The 20,611-nt window shown below is 37.4% G+C and overlaps 1 protein-coding gene across 2 annotated transcripts in view; it reads right to left on the bottom strand.

The window, feature by feature from the left end:
* Nucleotides 1-20,611, bottom strand: part of NRK (Nik related kinase) — a 134,848-nt gene that overhangs the window by 67,504 nt on the left and 46,733 nt on the right. For both annotated transcript variants that reach the window (XM_058659018.1, XM_058659019.1), the window contains exon 3: nt 622-678. In XM_058659018.1, coding sequence (XP_058515001.1) covers nt 622-678 — 57 coding nt within the window. The remainder of the gene's footprint in view (nt 1-621; nt 679-20,611) is intronic.

Genomic DNA, 20,611 nt, shown 5'->3' with positions numbered 1-20,611 from the left:
GTAAATGAAGTGAAAAAAAATGACCTTTGCTACCTCCATGCTAATATTATCTGGAGAAACTCAGGTATCCATGCTAACGGAAGAGGACAGAAATCAGTGCTTAGCAAATTTCCTGACGATATGTGATGAATTTTGACACGACCTTATGAATGTTTGCAGGAGCAATGCCAATTAAACTGTCTTTTACATATCTGTCAAAAAGTACACAAAAATGTGCATCTCCGACAAGTTCTTTTCTTCTACCTGTCACTGAAAATGCAATGGGTTCAATTTTCAGTAGGGATCCATAGAGCGGGAGAGATATATGACACAACAGGATTAACATTATAGCAGTGAAAATCTTTTCTTTGCTACCCCAAACAATATCAACTAGAAATAGAAAGGAATGCTGATATTTCCTCATTCTTTCTGTATGAGTGAAGCATAGTAAATTAATAGGTGTAAATTACAATTATAAATATAGATTAATGCAATTATATTAAATATTAATATTTATAAAAACCAGCATTTACAAATATTTACAAATAAATATTAAATGATAGTACAACTACAATATTTTCCTAGCGGTTGAAATTCAACGGCACAGTCCTTTAGGGGAAGAATACATCAAGGATATACTACCTTACGAGCGTTCATCACTTTAACAGCTGTAAATACACCAGTCTTCTCATGAAGTCCCTGAAATACAGGACAGATAAACATCAAGCACTTCCTAGATAATCCTGCTAGCAAGAGAAGGGCAAAAATACTAAATTAAGTCAAACATGTAGTATATTATGAAATATTTGTTAAATACAGACAATATAATATGGTTTCTATAGAGAACTAAATATGAAGTTGACATTTTAAAGAGACTCCAACTATTTCACTCAAAAAATCAAATTACAGGTTATTGATTGGGAAAGAGTAAGTACCACAATCAAGACTTTTCTGTTTAAAAACCTAATATCTTGGAGGAAAATGCCAAAGGCAGAATCAGGGTTACATAAGAAATGGACAGGAAACAGTTTTCTATCAATCCACAAAGCAACAGCATCAGATTCTAGGAACAAGCTTCCTCAGAAAGTAACCAATTCCTTTGCAAATCGGATTTTAAATCAATCTATCTATCTATCTATCTATCTATCTATCTATCTATCTATGTATCTATCTATCTATCTATCAGCTAGAGCAGCAACAGTCAGAAACAGATACATAGATCATCCACATACTGATTCACTCTCCAGATAGCTAGAGTTGGCCAGTGCCAGGGCAGGCTTAAGCCAGGAGCCAGTAACTACATCCGGGTCTCCCACATGGATAAGCTGGAGTCCCAGTACATGGAACATTCTCTGCTGTTTTCCACGTGGATTAGCAAGGAGCTGGGTTCTAAGCAGAGCAGCTGAATTTTGAAGCACCACTGTGGAATGGAATGTTGGTGTCACAAGCAGCAGCTTAGCTAGCTGCACTACCAAATGACCACTCCTTTGCAACTTCTTTAGCCTGAGTTATGTTTTAGAAATTTTGAAATGAGCATGGGCTTCTGTTATGTTCTATCACTTGTCTTAATTTGGGCAGCTTTTGTTGACAGAGTGGGATAATATTTTCATGGAGAGTTAAAAATATTTATAAACTGAGTTTATAAAAAATGACTAAATATGCTGCAGATCCTCAAAATTTATTTGCCACTCTGGGAAGATTATGTGTTAATATTTTTACACAGTCTTATGTCTTAGAAGCCATTTTTCCTAATTGTTCATACAAACAGTTTCTGGTTAAATTTTGTGACATCTGTATACACAAACACAGAATTTTGGAAAACGCTTCTCACATACCACTTACAGTACTTACAATGTTTCCTTCTTTGGCTTCTGAAGTTATTGATGGAACAAATTACTAAGCTATACAAAGTGCTTGGCATGCTAGCAAAGATGTTAGCCACATATAATCTGATTTGATTAAAATTGAAACACAAAAATTTAATACCTTAAATCTACCACCATCATAATCATGTCACACATTAATGAGATAACTGAATGTCATTTAAAATGCTATCCATGGTGACAGAACAGGAAAATTTCAGCACACTTCTACCCTCATTATCTGTGATGCAGTCTCTTTTGAAAATTACAAAGAATTATTTTTTCTAACAATATATCCTCAGGTGCAATTTGAATACATATTCACTGTGTGTGCAGATAGCAAAGCCGAGGTCTTAGAACCATGCACTGTATTAATACACCACACTCTTACATAAGCTTTTGCAGAAATCTGGTACATAAGATAACAAATAATGGAAAGTTTCTACTAAGAAACAATTTCAGAGTTGTCCCTGAACCTTGACTTTCTAAAACTTGGCTTTGCAATAACTTTATTCTTAGAAAGTAGTTCCAAAGATAGTACAGACATTTACTGAATGAATGTGTCCTTCATGCAGCTTCTAATGTTAACACTAAATTACTTGGCTATGACCCAATGGTCAAAACTGAGAAACAAATAGTATCAGCACAACATTCTCAACTGAATTATGTACTTCATTCTGATTTTCCCTCGTTTTTTTTTCCCACTCACATACCCTTTTCTAGGACCCAAACCTAGATTCCATGTTCCACTTAAGTTGTCATGTCTCCTTAGATTCTGCCAACCTGTGATGGCTCATTTCCAGTTTTCCATGACTGTGCCACTTTTAACAGCCCTGGCCAGGTATTTTGTGAATTGTCTTTGAATTTTGGCCAGGCTGATATTTTACTATGCTCATTCTGAGGTTGTGGGTTTCAGGAAATAATCTTTCAGAGGTAAAGCACCCTTTGTATTATATCATCCTGAATGAGCTATGGTCTTAACCTTAATCACTTGGTTAACATAATATCCAGCAGTTTTTTCCACTAGCAAGTGACTATTTTTCTCTTCTGTACTCCATTCATTACATGTGATTAACACAGATTCTGAAGAGGGATGATACTATTGTTGAACATCTAGACATCATTTGAGGTAAGCTAATTGTTCAGTGGTGCCATCTTGTGGTTAACTGATTATATGGAAATCGTGAGCTGAAAGCCAAGTTATTATATGGATCCTCTCCATAAATGTGGAACTAGAGTCTGTAAAGCCAGTTTTTAGGATGTATCTTCTCAGTTACAATGTATGTTTACAAGAATTAAGTTAAAATGTTTGTTGTAAACATACATAGAAAATGCTGAGAAAGAAGTATGATTTTAGATTCTATACAGTGTTAATCTCGTAATTTTCTTGGGCGTTAGTATTACATAGGAAAATTATGAGAACGTTTCAAATTATACATGTTGACTTCTCTGTTTTTTCTACCAGCGATATCCACAGTATTATATGGAAGCTACTAGCTGCACTGACATAGCAGTGCTCTTCTTAAAAGAGTGTGATAAGCCGCGCTGTAGTATAGCAAAAAAGCCACTACTACGAAACCAGCATTCCATATGGACTCTAGTTCAAGTCCAGCTGTTCCACTTCCAATCTAGCTCCCTGCTGATGCCCTGAGAAAGCAGTGGAAGACAGCCCAAATCTTTGTCATGCTTCACCGACATGGGAGACTCAAATGGAACTCTAGGTTCCTGGCTTCCTTGTGGCTGAACTCTGACATGGCAGCCATTTGTGGAGCAAAACAGTGGACTGAGGATTTTTCTCTCTGTAATTCTATCTTTCAAATAGATACATTTTTCAAAGAAATAGTGTATGACTGTAAAGAATGCCTTTTTAGTTTTTGAAGTGACAAATGATATACATTTATGATGCATTATTTCTCTCTCTATATATATATATATTATTTTTTAGAATGGCTGAATCAAGTTAACTAACATGCATGATTTCAAATGCTTATCACTGTTTTGTGGTGAGAACACTTGAAACAGACTGTCTTGACAGTTTTAACCATGTAATATATTGTTAGTAGCTGCTATCACCATAATGTGTAATAGAGTTTTTGAACTTATTCCTCACCCATAACTGTAATTTTGTGTCATTTGACAAGTATCTTCCCCATTTTCTGCACCAAGATCCATCCTCCTGCACCAGCCTCTGGTAACCCCCTATACACTCTGCTCCAAGATTTCACAGCTTTTAGGTTCCACATATGATCATGCAGAATTTGTATTTTGGTGCATCGTTTATTTAACTTAATCTCCTGCTCTTCATCATCATCCAGACTGTCACAGGCGACAGTTTCCTTCTTTTAAAACAATTCTCAAGCATCACACAGTTAAGAGAAGGAAATTATCCAAACTGTCATGACTTCTATTTATTTATTTATTTGCTGCTTACTTTTTTGGAGGTAATAATTTTATAGAGGTTCTCTCATAGCTGAAGAACACAGCTATTACATACTAACAGTTCCTGGCAGTCCTTTCCAACTCTTGACCCAAGCTTACCATCTTTATAGAGCTGCATTGTGGTACAGTGGCCTAAATCGCAGCCTATGATGCCTGCTCCCATATTAGAGCTCCTGTTAGAGTCCCAGCTCCTTCACTTATGATCTAATTACCTGCTAAAGTCTCTGGCTTGGGAAAACAACAGTACATGGCTTAACTGTTTGGGCTCTTGCATCTACATGGGTGGAGTTCCTGGCTTCTGGGTTCGGCCTGGCCCAGAGCTGGATACTGCGGCCATTTTGAGAGTGATCAATAGGTGAATGAGCTCTCTGCTGCTTTGCCTTTTAAAATAAATAGAATATGTATTTAAAAAATGAAAAATACAATCTATCATCTCTGAGGCTGGCCTTGTTACACAGCAGGTTAAATAACCACTTGTAATTCCAGCAGCCCATACAGGAGTGCCAATTCAAGTCCTGCCAGTACCACTTCTGACCCAGCTTCCTGCTGATTCAACTGGGAAAACAGCAGAAGGGTCATCTTAGGCTCCTGCACCCAAGTGGGGTGAATTTCAAGTTTTGACCTGACCCAGCCTCAGCTGTTGTGGCTTTTTGGGGAATGAATCAGTAGATGGAATATTTCAATCCTTCATTCTTATTCCTATCCCTGTTCCTGTTCCTGTTCTTGGTCCTTTTCCTGTTCCTATTCTTATTCCCTCTCTTTCTCCCTCCATCCCCTCTATTTCTCTGTAACTGCTTTTCAAATACATAAAATATTTTTACAAAAGAATCTATGATTTCCACCACAGGAAACTTTTTCAAGTAAGACACAAAGTTCGTATCTGAGAGGGAACAGAAGATGAAATATTTTGAAAATCTCTCCCATATCCTGCAACCCACTGCAAAGTATAAAATTCATTCATTCAGGTACTCCATTGTATTAAAGTAATTAAATTCCTTGATTACTGCAATATTAGCTGAAGATACATTAAGTACTATTTGATATTGACATTTTCACATGAGTTGGATGATCACACGGGGAAACGGCAGAAAGAGAAGGTGCAAGAAGCAAAGCGCTGGAATTTGAGGAGTTGCAGGACAGGCTACTTCTCATCCACGAAGAAATAAGCAGAGAACCACAATGGAGAAAAGCAAATCAGTTAGCATGTAGGAATTCTCACACATTGGGGAAATGAAAAGGAAGGATGATGGACAGGGGAAAGAGACGCTATTTCATGTTACCACTTTAAAATGATTGACAGTTTTTAAGATGCATACACCTGAAACCATCAGAGAATGGAACAAATACAAAGAATAGTTATATACAGTTTTGAGTCACAAATGCCATCTGCTTTAAGGGTTCAAGAAAATGTATATATGCTACCATCTGAGACAAATAAGAAGCTTTTCTGATAGGAACAGTGCTCTCATAATTAACTATTTCTGGGGTTGCATTCTAAAATATAGTGATTAATTAGAATAAATATGTATTATTTTTGCAGGATCATTTGATATTATTCAGGCGAGAATACAGATACATCAGTGTGATTTCAATTTGGCAAGGATTTGTGTTTTTAATTAGTTAATTTAGATAATCAAATAGGCAGTATTATTCTTTCTGCTTCCCCTAGGAAAAAGAGTTTATTACCGTATTGTTGGTCTTTAGTGGCTGCAAAATGATTATTCACATTTTGAATCTGTCATTTGAACAGAAAATGCATGCTCATGAATTTAGGGTACTGATCATATGTAAAGCATTGTTTGAAAGCATATGTTCCTGCATTAAGCAAAAAGCAATATGGAAGGCCCAGCATGGTAGCCTAGTGGCTAAAGTCATTGCCTTGCGCACTGGGATCCCATATGGGCACTGGTTGTAATCCCGGCAGCCCTGCTTCCCATCCAGCTCCCTGGTTGTAGCCTGGGAAGGCAGTCGAGGACAGCCCAAAGCCTTGGGACCCTGCACCCACGTGGGAGACCTGTAAAGAGGCCCCTGAGCTCCTGGCTTTGGATTGGCTCAGCTCCAGCTGTTGTGGTCACTTGTGGAGTGAATCAATGGACAGATCTTCCTCTCTGTCTTTCCTCCTCTCTGTATATGTAACTTTCCAATAAAAATAAATAAATAAATAAAATCAACACGGAGGAATGTTGATAGTAGACATGGCAAAAAAAAGAAACAAAATAAAAAGAAAGAAATAAAAAACTGTCATAACAAAAGAAGCTTCTAGTTTTCAAAAGGACTTGCTATTAGTATATCCCAATATCAAATTTCATGAATTTGTTTTTGGAAAGTCTCCACATTTCAGATGACTTCCAATCTTAGAAAATAGCTCAAAAGTAATAAACCCAGGCTAATTTACACACTGGGGAGTTCAGAAGCAAATATAATTACCCAATGGTGCAGAAAGGTGGTATAGATGATTCTGATCACCTCAAACCTTAGCCTTGATGACTTCTCATTAACCACAGTCCACCACTGATTGAAGCCCGTATTTCCTTTTGGCATATGACACCTCAAGATCTCCCTATTTGTTTATGTCCATTTGTTCTGCCTTTGAGCTTTTTTTTTCCCCAGAGAGATAGAGAAACAGAGAGAAAGAGAGAGATGCCTCTTCAGGCAGTCACTGTGACTTATGTTATCAAGTTTAGGAAATGTATTTACTTGGGTGAAATGAATGATTTCTTTAGGGAGATGGATACATTTTAGAGTAGGGTCAAGTAATGGTCCTAGGTGGGACTTGTTCTTCTGAACTCAGAAACGCATCTACTTTATTGACCAAAGTGAATGGGCAAGTATATTAAACATTAAGCAAATGATGATAATAAAGCCTAGTTAGGAAGCGTATCACTACATCAGAGATTGAAACTCTTCATCAATAAAATAAAGTGAAATACACATGTTCCCGAAAACAGGAATATATTTGTTCCATCTTGTATCTCTAGTACCTAGTATACTAGTTGGCACATAAGACACTTTTAATTAATGAATACTAGTTGAGTGAAAGATGAATGGAGTGACTTGCAAGGCTACATGGCAGAAGTAAAATGTCAGCTGTATCCTGAAACTCGCATAACACTTACAATACAATCAGAAATAGAGGGTTGGCCCCATAGGTGGAAAATCATAACCAAAGATTATGAGGTAATTCTGAGTAAGAAATTTCAGCCATTTAAAAACAAACAAAAACTAGGAAAAAAGAGGTAGTGGCCACAGAAAGAAGAGATAGAAAAAGGAATGAAAGTGTGCACCTGTTTTGGTCATTGCCAAAACGTTCACCACAATTTTTTTTTTCAAAGTAAAATCTTCTTTAAAAGAAGACAGAAGTCATCATGTGGAAATGCACAATTCGTAGCTTAGTTCTTTGTGATCTACTTTTTGTTAGTTAATTGTCTGATGCAAAACTCAGGGTTGTTAAAGCACTGAAAAACCAGCACTGAATTGCAGTAATGATCAATTTCTTGGGGATTACACATTTTAAACCATAACAAATGATTTAAAATAGCAGTTATGACAGCTGTGTTGGGAAAATCCATCATTCTGTGGCAGTTAATTACCACATTTTTCCCCGGAAAGAATACAGGACAGTCCTTGATGGCCTTGTAATTTTCATTAGGCTGATTTTTTTTTTAAACCATGCAGCTGAAGAAATTGTTGTGGAAAGTCTGCTGAGTCTTCCGCAGTTTCTACATAGTCCTTCCAGCTATTTATTTTGCCTTCTGTTGGCAAGTTTAAACCGCATAATCCCCAGGGCATTCTTTCTTTTCAATTGGTTTTGTGGTGGCGGAAGGCCACGAGGCACTCACTACACGCATGTTCATTCTGTAACCTTGTTTTTCATTCACACAGTTTTGTCCTTCTAGTCATTTGTTTGGGTGCCAGCTTCCTCCCAGCAAGCAAAGCTTGTTCCTTTAAGGCCACCAAGAAAGCAGCCATAAACAGCATCTGGGAGTACTCGGTGCTCTGTTGCAGAGGCATGAGATAAGAGAGCTAACAGAATAGGCGTTGTACGATGTCTATGCACAGAACCAAGGCCATGGGTTTTTCCAAAGATAAGCATGTCCATAATTCCTCCCTCTGAGCGGGGCCTGTCCAGAACCAATGCTTCACATAGGAAGTACTGAAGACTTGGTTTGTATTTGGAATTTTTATCTTATTTCTTCCCTCCTTATGTCTTCATCACTACTGACAAGCTCAGCAAGCTCAAATGGACATAAGAGTTTAGCCTGGTGGTACAGCTGAGTTTGGAGAGGGTGTGCTGCAAAGATGAGTAGTAGAGTTTGGGGACAGACTTGGGGACATCTAAGCGAACACGCTGATTACCCTGCACATAAAACTGAATTCACCAGGAATATGTATTTATCTCTAACTACTGCCAGAGAAGGTCATGTAACCTGTTTTGAGTGACCCTCAAATGATGCTACGGATTTCAACATTAAATTTGTTTCAAGAAGTTTTAAGGAACTCATAGTTGTACAGATGCTTGAGAGATTCTATTGGCAATGGTCAAAATTATTGACATTCACACTGTTTTTTCTTTTTTGTTTAAACTTCTACAAAGGCTGGTATATTGCTAGGCCACCGACTACTACATGGCATGAGATGGAGTGGCAGACATTCACCTGCCAAAGGATGCTAAAGAGTCTCTGATTCACTATTTCCACAGGCACCTCATAATCACAAATGCTTTGGTACAGTAAGTATATCAATGCTAGAAAATTCATCTCCAAAGGAAAGTCCTCTTCCCTCTTTCAGGAATAAAATCTTAGAGGTTATTATCAGACTTCAAAAATATAACTTACAGCAGTTATTATTTAAAGGCCACTATGAAGAAGTACCATGTATTCCCACACACTGTGGAGCTAAATTTGTTTTCGAGTTGTTTCAGCAACATGAATTAAACGAACATTACCCATTGATATTTCTATCTCTGAGGCCTCATGAGTTCCCTTTGCCTAATTGACTTGATTATCTATCTCCCTGACAACACTGTTAGTTCCCTAAGGGCTCATTTCCTCTGTGTATCTATAATGCCTAGCACAATTCCGGGCACAAGATAGGCCCAGAGCAAATGTACGTGTGTTAAGTCAACCTCAACAGGGAGCTCTAAATAGGGGAAGAGACGCATGGTGATGTACACATATTGAGGGCGAGTGGGTGTAAAAACAATTATTAGGCACAACAACATGAGAGAGCAGTTCAAGGCAGTCCCAAGCCAAGTATACGTGCTGTACCACTCCAAAAGTACCTTAGGACCTCAAAGGCCATTATCTGTGCCCAGAAGTTTCCTCGACTCTATAATCATCTCCGTGGTTCTAGTGTGATGCCACAGCTCTTTCCAGAGAGCCTCAGGGGAGACGACACAAGCTCATTAAGGTCAGACGGCATGAGTCTATAAAAGTAACACATGTGCCAAGGCCCTTGCCAGACTGGCATGAGTTTTCTTGGTCAGTTGCTGTTACTAGATTTTCCTACATGCTTCCCCTTTAACCTGTGGCCACCACTCTGAGGCCCTCTTCACTAAATACCTGCAGTTCATAGTCCTTGTGGTTATGAAATATGGGGTCATGAGACAGTGAGAGTTCTAAGTTCTCCATCCCTTCTTTTCCTTTTTCCTTAGCATACCCCCAGTTACCCAAGCCTTGGCTGCATATAGTCAGAAGAATTTGTACTGAAACAAATGTTGTAGCTAAAGAACTCTGGAACCACCAGCAAAATCCAGCAGAATAATTCTTTTCCTCTTCCTGAAATCTGGGCCAGTCATAGTCATGCTTATTAGAACTGTGAAGAGTCGGAAGAGGGCCTTCGCGGTTTCAGTGGCTTTGTAGCTTTAGAAACTGCCCTGTAATTTGAAGCAGTTATGTGTGCTTATACAGCAGCTTTGACTGAGTTTTATTACCCTTGTTATTACTCCTGCAAGGAAATATAGGTCAAAATATGCAGTAACATCATTTGCAAATGGAGCTGCTCTCTACTGTGCTCCAGCACTCCAACAGCAAATTACACAAAATGGACAATAAAGTTCAATGTTGTCAGCTGCAGGATATCTACAGCATTTACTTGAAATAAGTGAGTGGCTGGCTACTGGTAGTCAACTAAAGAAAGACCTCCATATACTGCTATGTGGCAAGCCATGTCTGCAGGGAACAAAAGCACAAAGCCACGAAGGTTCGTTTTGCAAACAGGCAGCATCATAAAACCTTCATTGTTGGTTCTTAATTCAAATTTAGAGTCATCGACTCTAACTGCACATTCTGAGGCAACAACATAGGGAAATCCATGAGACTGGGGTCCCATTCTCTCAATCCTCAGCTAACACGTCTAAGTAGCTTGATTCATTAAAGCACAGCAAAATCATGATGAAATGTGAGATGGATATTTAGTTCTTCATGTGTGAAGCTTCCCTTTTGTTTGTTTGAAGGACAATATATTACAAAAAAAAAAAATACAAGAGAATTCAGCTACCAGCAGCCATTTTTGTATCCAGGTTTTTTTTTTCCCTCTCTCAGTTCGTATTTTATCCCAGTGTCACTGACTGCTTACTTTTTTCCCTAAAGGTCTGTCCGAGCTTAACTATGAGGCAATAAGTGAGGGCATGGACAAGGGTAAAGAAACAAACCCTTTAAAAGCAAACAGGTTTCAGCACACAACAGATAATGCTTCACAGCAATGTCACAATGTTTTAACACAGATTGCTTTCTTTATGCATTGCATGAATCAGTTAACACTCATGCAAAATGCATTCCATCTGCTCAGACAGATGTAAGCTGCAGTGTTTCCAATTCTATCAAACAGCACAACTAGTTGAAAGAAAATCACTGCGACAGATGAGTGATGGGTGAAGAGAGGGGTACAATCAAAAAAGTAGGTTTGTCTTGAAACTCTTTCCAATAAAATGGGATTCTGAACTCCCCCAGGTCTGTGCACACAGGTATAAACAGCCTTTAGTAGGAAGCTAACATGGGAAGGATATTGATGCTTTAAATGAAAAAGTCTTTATAAAGTGAATTGTCACTAAAACCCATGGCAGTGATCAGCTGTTCCCAAAGGCACTGTAGAAGCAACTATTATTGACAGGGACAAACGCTGAGATTAAAAGAAATGCAAAGGAAGAGGAAAAATGGAGAAGGAAGGGGCAGTTTAAAAATTAGGAGAAGTGGATCGCTTCTCGGCCTTTTGGCTAAGATCAAGTGTGAGAAGAAGTGGAAAAGACTGAGAAAGAAGGTAATGGGGAGAAAAAGTGGGATCCCACTGAAGTTTGGCGAAGAAACAACAAAAGTGGCCCTTAGCTTCTATGTAATTCTCTTAAGTCTACATGTAAAGAAGGTAAAGGACACCTCCTATCAGCATCAGCTATGGCAATTTACCAGTAACACGCAGGGCCTGCCAGCCTCAGAAAGTCTGAGGGTTCTCATGCTAACTTCCAAAGCTAGTTCTTCAGCTAGCCTTGGATTGATCTTTTTGTGAGTAATGCTCCATACATACGCCAGAGTTTCCCTCCCTTAATACTCCTTGTTGTTGCCCCATTCCTTCAGCATTAAGCTCTGATTGTTTCTAAGTCAAAGTAGCAGCTAATCTTTCCATACTGATGTGCTGCAAAAAGTCTTATCTAGGGATTTTTCTTCTCAACAAGTACTTTATGTGCATTTTACCTGGAGCTTTCTGGTTTTTAACATCTTATTGACTCTCCGGCATTATCAAGATGGCAGGAATTTCAGCACATTTTGGTTACAATAGTGCTGAATTTGGCTGTGACAAGATGTTTACCTTAAGCCTACAGAAATGAAATATGAAGAATGTGAAATCAACAGAAAGGCTCAAAGTTAAACCCTTTAGCATATCCCTCACAGTTGTGTAGCAGGCAAAGGTGGGCAAGGGGGAAAGAATGGCAGAATATAGCCATATAAAGGAAGCCAAGCTAAACAGTGCAGGGCGATCAAAGGCAAATTATACTGGTGCCACAGGAAAGCAAAACCCAAGCACAGGAAGACCTTAGTTGAGCGTATCCCAAAGAGAAAAGTCACTGATAGAAAAGATGTCAACTACAGCAAGACAGTGTGGAATGTCAAGGCAATCATCTAGATAAAATTTCTATTTACATAAAATATCTATTTCAATAAGATGTGTGTATATGTGTGTTTCTGCACATGCAGGGAATGCATGCACACTATATGTGCATGAGATGAGGGAAGCTGTATGCATATGAATTAATGACAAGTCCCTGATTTGGAAGAAAGCAAGTGATCAGGTATAAAGGATTGTAGGAGTGCACAGCCACCAAATTTCTCTTGTTCCCAGTTTGTAATTTTGTCTATCCTCCTCCAAATAGTTTTTGGCATGTTTCCTACTGTATCCTCTCCCACTAATCCCCTAAATAAGTTGACCCTAATACTTAAGGGCATAAAATTAGTAGCAGAACCAAGACTAAACCCAAGTCAAAAGCGGAATGGATAAAGAAACTGTGGTATATCTACTCCATGGACTACTACTCAGCCATTAGAAAGAATAAAATTTTACCATTTGCAACAGGAGAGTCCCAATTGGAGATCATTACACTTGGTGAAATATACCAGTCCCCAAAGAATAAATGTCATGTTCTCTCCGATATATAATAAGCTTCATGAAAAATACAATTTCTGCTTTAAAAAACTTTTTATGTGATAACAGGGAACCAAGAACCAGCATAAAGCTTGGCAATGTGGAAATTTCATCATGAGGGTAGAGATGAAAACTTATTAAATCCCTAAAATCATTAACAATTACATTTGGGATTTCTCAATTGAAAACATTTCACAAATGCAGGTGAGTGTTCTCTGAAATTAGTGTTCTCTGAGATTTCAGTATATTTGATTATATTCAACTTTTCAGTGAATGTTTCAGTTAATACATAAGAACTACATTTTTGTTAAATCACAAAATCTGTAGTCTCACACTTATTCCAATGTCTTATATTACTCTTATTACCACAAGCTTCAGGATGGATCTGTGATTAAAACCACTTATATTTAGGGAGTATATGGAAAACACCTAGTACAACAATCTGATTGAATTTTTAAGTATTATATATTTTTGTCCATAATGGAAGAAACTACATTATCTATGAAGAAATTATGCATATTCAATACAAGCTCAAACACCTATTACTGTGACCATTTTCATGTTTCGCTGACCAGGCTAAGACTTTACTAAATGATCAAAACAGGTTGGATGAGATTTATTTTCAGACTGGGCTTCTATTAATCGGGGATTAGGGCCTAATCAATCACAGGTACTAAGCATACATTTAGGTGGTTTAGCCATAACGTCAGCAAGTTAGCAGATCTTTTCAAAACCATGTATTCCCACCTGGCTAAGGGAACAGAGTATGGAGTCCAGGGAAGATACTTCACCCATATCTAATTTAGGCAAAGAGTATCTGGAATGTGATTTTGAGAGTCTTTTTGAAAAGATTAAGCAATTGTATCCTGCTTCATCCAATTAGCAGTATTGTCAGGAAGGCTAATACAAACTCAATATGTAAACTAACTTTAGCCTATTGATCCAGGTTACCTACTACAGAACCATAAAAATCTACTTCAATGGTTGGATAAAAATGATATTTTAATTAAGATTCAAATTATAGTTTATTCACTATGATCTACTGTAACCAATTCAACAAAATTACCTGTGGAAAACCATTTTGCTGTTGGGGATATGAAAATATATTTAACTAAATAAATAATCTTATAATTTTGCCTGTTCTATCAATTTGCTTAACAAATTTCAGGCAAATTTTATGAAATTATAATGCTGCAAGTTGATGGATATTATTTAATATGCATGGGAACTCTAAATTATTATTTGCTCTTTAACTGAGACTAAGATTATATAAATATCTGAGGGAATACTTTCTTGAGTTTACATGGAAATACTTTGTACCCATTAACATACTGAAATACATGTATGTCTAATTTCCAAACATGCAAGATTTTTTTTGTTACCATTTTCTTGTTGCTTTCTAAGTTGTACTAAATTTTCATCAAAGAGTATGTTCTGTAGGATATGGTTTCAGTGGTATTTAATAGCTTCTTTACAGCCAAGCATATCATCAATTTAAAAAAAAATTCTTTATGTGCTTGGAAACAATATTCACTCTCAAATTGCCAATTGCAGAATTCTACATATGTCAAGGAGATCATGCTTGTTAATTGCATTTATATTAAATTTTGCCAATAAGAATTATAAAATTCTGAGACAGACGAACAAGTCTTTAACTGTGATTATAGATGTATCAATATCTCCTTGTAAGTCCATAAATTTAGTCTCACTTGTTTCAGGATATAGTTTAGGTACATATGTTTAAGACTTCTAATATTGGGCCCGGCGGCGTGGCCTAGCGGCTAAAGTCCTCGCCTTGAAAGCCCCGGGATCCCATATGGGCGCCGGTTCTAATCCCGGCAGCTCCACTTCCCATCCAGCTCCCTGCTTGTGGCCTGGGAAAGCAGTCGAGGACGGCCCAAGGCTTTGGGATCCTGCACCCGCGTGGGAGACCTGGAAGAGGTTCCTGGTTCCCGGCTTCGGATCGGCGCGTACCGGCCCGTTGCGGCTCACTTGGGGAGTGAAACATCGGATGGAAGATCTTCCTCTCTGTCTCTCCTCCTCTATGTATATCCGGCTTTCCAATAATAATAATAAAAAAAAATCTTTAAAAAAAAATTTAAAAAAAAAAAAAAAAAAAAAAAAAGACTTCTAATATTTTAGTATTTTATCAATGAATTTTTAATTTCATCTATGCAATAAATCATTTACCATTAATTCATTTAAGCCAAGACAAAAACACTCAATTAAGACTTCATAACAAAAAATTTGCAACTATTCATTGTTTACTTTTTGCATTCTTTTGCTTTATGCATGTGACATTTTTTAAAGCTATGTTGTCCACAGTACTCCAGAGGCTAAGAGGCTAACTAGTGTTCCTTGGGCCAAACATTGAAAACAAAACAACTCACTGAACCACTTTCCCTCTGAACTGATGCAAAAATGGCTGTGTTGGCAGAATCTAAATGAGGAAAAAGATGATCTGACCATAGCAATGCCTACAAGGCTGTAAGACCAATAGCTTCTTTCTTAAATAAGTTTCTGGCCAACACAGAAATAGAGCTTAGAGACCTACAAATAAACATCAAAGACAGATGGCTTATTTTCTTTCGTATTCAAACTGTATTAATTCACAAAATGCAATCCCTTTCAGGTACAAATTAAAATATTTACATATATAGTAGCTCAGCAGCTTTCACTATTTGTGTGGGTCTGAATGTTGGTCACACCCTTAACAGCTGCTGAAACATACTGCAGGGTTTCCCCATCAGTAAGGCAATTATACAGCTCCCACTCTCTAAGTCTGCACCTGGGATTTCATATAATCAAAATACTCTACTCCACAGGTCTTTGCTGGTGTCATGTTATAATTCACTGTCAATGTGGTAATTTATTTATTGTGCACTCTACCTTCTTACCACTGTGAGCTATGAGCAGTCAATGTCCATACTCTTTGTGGGACAGTAGGTGAAAAGTGTGAGCTCAGGGACCACCTTAAGGAGAATTCTGTCCCTGACAAAACTAAGCCTTTCCTTTAAGACATGCACTGCTATTCTCTACACCTCCTCTGTCACTACCCCAACCACAGCCCAGGTGTGGGATTAGACAGTGAAATTGCTGTAAATTTGTCTTCCTGAATGAGCCCCAGCAATGTGTTTCAGCAGCTGGCAAGGAGTGCAACAAGAGTTCAAGTGCAGAGAGGCTCAGTTCAGAATAAACATCAAAGGCAGCCTTGCAGGTGAAAAATATTTCCCAAAAGAAGCCTGAAGAGGAAGACAGAGAGCTGTATTGAAGGGCAAAACAGACCCATACTCATTGGGTTATAGTAGGAGTCCTGATAGGCTGATTTGCTGGAAGCTGCCTTCTGCCCAAATTGTGGAGGGAGAGGCAGGCATGAGAAGGAAAAGGAAGAATAAATAGGGCAGAAGACAGGAGCAGAGGGAGACTCACCCATACTGTGTGACAAAATAGGATGGGTATGTGAGTCTAATAAAACAGGCTTCTGCTAACAGAAGGATGGGCAAAGGGTAAAAACCAGAAAGCACATCCGACAAGAGGGTCTAAAGAAGTTCCGATACCCTAGATGTCTTATTTCTATTCTCTCAAACTAACTTTGACTTAGCCAATTCTTGTCTTCCAGAAAGTGAAATGGAAACTAGCTTTTCTTCTCTAGTAAGTTTAACTAGCAAATTAAGTCAATCAGATAATTCAACCATTGAGAATCATGTGTGCATGTGTTTCAGTTGATGCATACAAGTATATACTCACTTAGCACTTGATTAATCTTTGCCACCAGTTAAAACAAAGGTCAGTTTTTTTAAACACCTGTTTTCTTCCTCTACTTAATCACATTTGATGATTTCAGAGTGGTTCTGCTAATTTCTTTGTTTCATTTTAAAGGATTTAGCTACTTGCAGCTCAGATAGCAGGATACTTTTGCTAACAGAGAAAATTTGCAGGATAAAATCATAACTGCACAGCAGCCAACAAATGTCTCAAAAATTTTCTTGTATTTTTATGAAATAACTAAATGTGCTACAGAGTATTCCTGGCTAAATATCCGTTTTATTTGTCCTGCTTTTTTTTTTTTTTTTTTTTTTTTTTTTTTTTTTTTTTTTAGTATTAGGCATCACTGAAGACTGTCTTCCATGAGGGTGTAGAGGCCTTGAGCCATTCTCCATTTCTTTCTCAGGCTCATTAGCAGGGAGTATGATCAGAAGTGGAGCAGTCAGAAATTGAACCAGCATCCACATGGGATGACAGGGTCACAGTGTGGACGTTTAATCATTACATCAAAATGTAGGTCCCAGAAACTGATTTTTAAGAGGAAATTGGCTTTAATTAAAGTAGGAAAATTTTAAACTAAACATCAGCAAGAATTTTTAAAAATTAGTATGGTAACCCATGGAAATGGGAGATTTCCTCTTACCAAAAACTTTATAAAATTGTAACGTGTGTGTGTGTGTGCGTGTGTGTGTGTGTGTGTAACTACATAACCTAGAAGTGAAGGTTGGCCAGTCATAAATGCAGGTGTTGAAACAAGCCTCCATTCCCTGATTCCCTGACAGTAACACATCTTGTCCCATAGCTTAACTCTATTTCTTGTTCACCACTAGTACAATATTAGTTTTTGTTTTTCCTAGTCCTGCCCTAAAGGATAAATGGAATACAACTTTTCTTGCTACTCTGTATCTTTTAATGATGAAAATCTTAATTCTCAAAACAGCCACTTGTCACACAGCAGATTTAAGGCCAGTTAAAGAATGGTTTTGCTCAGTATGGTGCAGGATCTCTGCCACACAAGTACTGCCCAAAGGACACAAAGTAAGCAACTTGCTGAGAAGCATTAAGGGTCCAATAAGCATAAGCTCGTTCACCCCTGCAATGCCCCCCTACCATTTGAACATCTGCCTCTAATTGTGTCCATCATAAATACTGACTTAGGAAAGTTAAAGTTACAAAAACAATCACTTCAATGTCAATTTATTCTCTGTATAGTTGATTTTTACAGTAAAAGAGCCAAACACCATCACACACTACCAAAAGATTATCATGCATTGCTATTCTTCGAAAGAAATCTCTTGGTAATCTCAGCCAATAGACAATTATGAGAAAAATACTGAGTTGAAATTTTGGAGATGGGTAACAATTTTCCTATTTTTGTTTTTAGAATGGTTCATGCTGAGGTTTAATTTATTTAAGATAATTACCTGGCTGACTTTTCTTTTCCTTCTTGAAATACCACTAGCTACCCAGTGTGTAGGGGTGTGTGTGTGTGTGTTTGTGTATTTTCTTGGATTTCATAAAAGGCAGCCAGTGATGAAATTTATATGACAATTACATAAAAAAAGTTCTTGATTGATCCGTTTCACAGTTAACTTCAAAATAGGGTAGGGAACAATAATCTATGGAGTCAAGTGTATTGGAAATCACTCATTCTTGCTTCCTTGATGACAAGATTATTTCAACAACCATGTAACAGTGTGTAAACACAACTTGTATCTAGTCATTGTTTCAGTTTGTGTGAAGCTCAAATTTCTAAAACAAATTTTTGGTAAGTATAATAAGTAGTGATAAGTTTTGATAATTAAAGATAAGTTAAATACAAACCCTCAGATTTATATTATAGTCAATTAATTATTGATAAGAATATCACGGCAGCTCAACAGGGAATCATTAGGTCTTTTTAATGGATGATGCTGGAAAAATAAGTTGTGTACTTTAATATCATATGCAAAAATTAATTCAAACTGGTTTTGATACTTAAACATAAGAGCTCAAAACCTAACACTCCTTGAGGAAAACGTGAGAGGGCCCAGCGTGGTAGCCTAGTGGCTAAAGTCCACGTCTTGTATGCGCTGGGATCCCATATGGGCATTAGTTCATATCCCAGCTGCTCCACTTCCCATACAGCTCCTTGCTTGTGGCCTGGGAAAGCAGTAGAAGGTGGCCCAAAACCTTCAGACCCTGCACTCATGTGGGAGACCTGGAAGAAGCTCCTGGCTCCTGGCTCCTGATCAGCTAAGCTCTGGCCAATGCAGCCACTTGGGGAGTGAACCAGCAGATGGAAGATCTTTCTATCTCTCCTTCTCTCTGTAAATCTGACTTTCCAATAAAAATAAATACATTTTTATAAAAAGAAAGCATAGGAGAAAATCTTTATGATTATGTAATGGTTTCTTAGACATAAAACTAGACACCTAAACAATCAAACAAAAAAATAGATAAACCAGACTTCATCAAAATTAAAGTGAAAGAATGGGAGTTGTTTTAAACTCTGTTTTCTGATCAGAAACTTATAATAGATTTCAGCATATATCTATAAGGAAGATACAGAAAATGTTCAAAATCACTAGTTTTTAGGGAAGCTTAAATTGAAATCACAATATTACTTCATACCCACTAAGACTACAGTAACTAAAACTGAGTGTTAGCGAAGGTGGAGAGAACTTGAATAGAACTTACACTATTGTTAAAAACATTAAATGGTACATCCCTGGTGGAAAACAGTCTTGAAGTTCCTCAAGGATCACATATACAGTTACTATACCATTCTACTATATTACAGTTACCATTTCATTTAGCGGTGTGTATCCAATAAAATTTAAACCATATGTCCCTACAAAAACTTAAACATGAATGATCATACCAGAATGATCATACCAGAATTATTGATAATAGCCAAAACTGTTGAATGAAAATGTTCAGCAAAACTGTTGAATGAATAAATTAAAGGTTAGGTATGTTAACAATAAAGAAATATAATTCAGGCATAAAATGGTCAATGTCCTGACACAATACTACAATGTGGATGAACCATAATCAATACACTAAGTATTCATTCACAAAAAACCTATTTTGCATGATCCCATTTGTATGAATTGTCCAGAATATGCAAACTTATTGAATGACAGAATGGTTGTGCCAGTGTGTGTGGTTAAGAGAGCTGGGAACTAACTGCTAATGGGGACAGAATTTCTTTCATAGGTAATGAAATGTTCTGGAATAAAATACTGATTAAGGTTGCACAGTTTGTGACTTCAATAAAAACTATTGAATTGTACATTTTGGAAGCTAGTAGTTCATAAATTTCAATGGATATTTTCCTAGAATTGTAACCATGAAATCTGTCTACTCTATATTAATAACATTTAAAAATAAAAAGTGGGCCTGGTGGCGTGGCCTAGTGGCTAAGGTCCTTGCCAGGATCCCATATGGTCGCCGGTTCTAATCCCGGCAGCTCCACTTCCTCTCTGTCTCTCCTCCTCTCTGTATATCTGACTTCGTAATAAAAGTAAAATGAAAATCTAAAAAAAAAAAATCAATCTGTTAAAAAAAAAAAGTAAAAAATTTCAATGAAGGTGCTATTTAAGAATAAAAATACTTTAAATGATAACTGTGGGAATATGAATTTCTCTTGTCTTAACAGAATGGTTCAGCAAAAGGTACATTCTAATAATAAATAGTATATGTAATGGGTCCTTGCCATCCATTAGGAGAATCAGACTGAGTTCCTGTCGCTTGAGTTCAGGCTGGCTGCATCTTTTTTTTTTTTTTTTTTAACTCTTACTCTCTTTGCCTTTCAAATAAATAAAATAGAGGCTAGCATTGTGGTGTAGTGAGTTAAGTCGCCATTTGCTAAGGCAGTATCCCACATCAGAGCCCTGGTTTGAATCCTGGGTGCTCTGCTTTCAATTCAGCACCTTGCTAATATGTCTGGG

Source organism: Ochotona princeps, chromosome X (genome assembly GCF_030435755.1).
Source record: "Ochotona princeps isolate mOchPri1 chromosome X, mOchPri1.hap1, whole genome shotgun sequence".
Lineage (NCBI taxonomy): Eukaryota > Metazoa > Chordata > Mammalia > Lagomorpha > Ochotonidae > Ochotona > Ochotona princeps.
The sequence above is the reverse complement of the archived record's forward strand: the minus strand, read 5'-3'. Positions and strand labels throughout refer to the sequence as shown.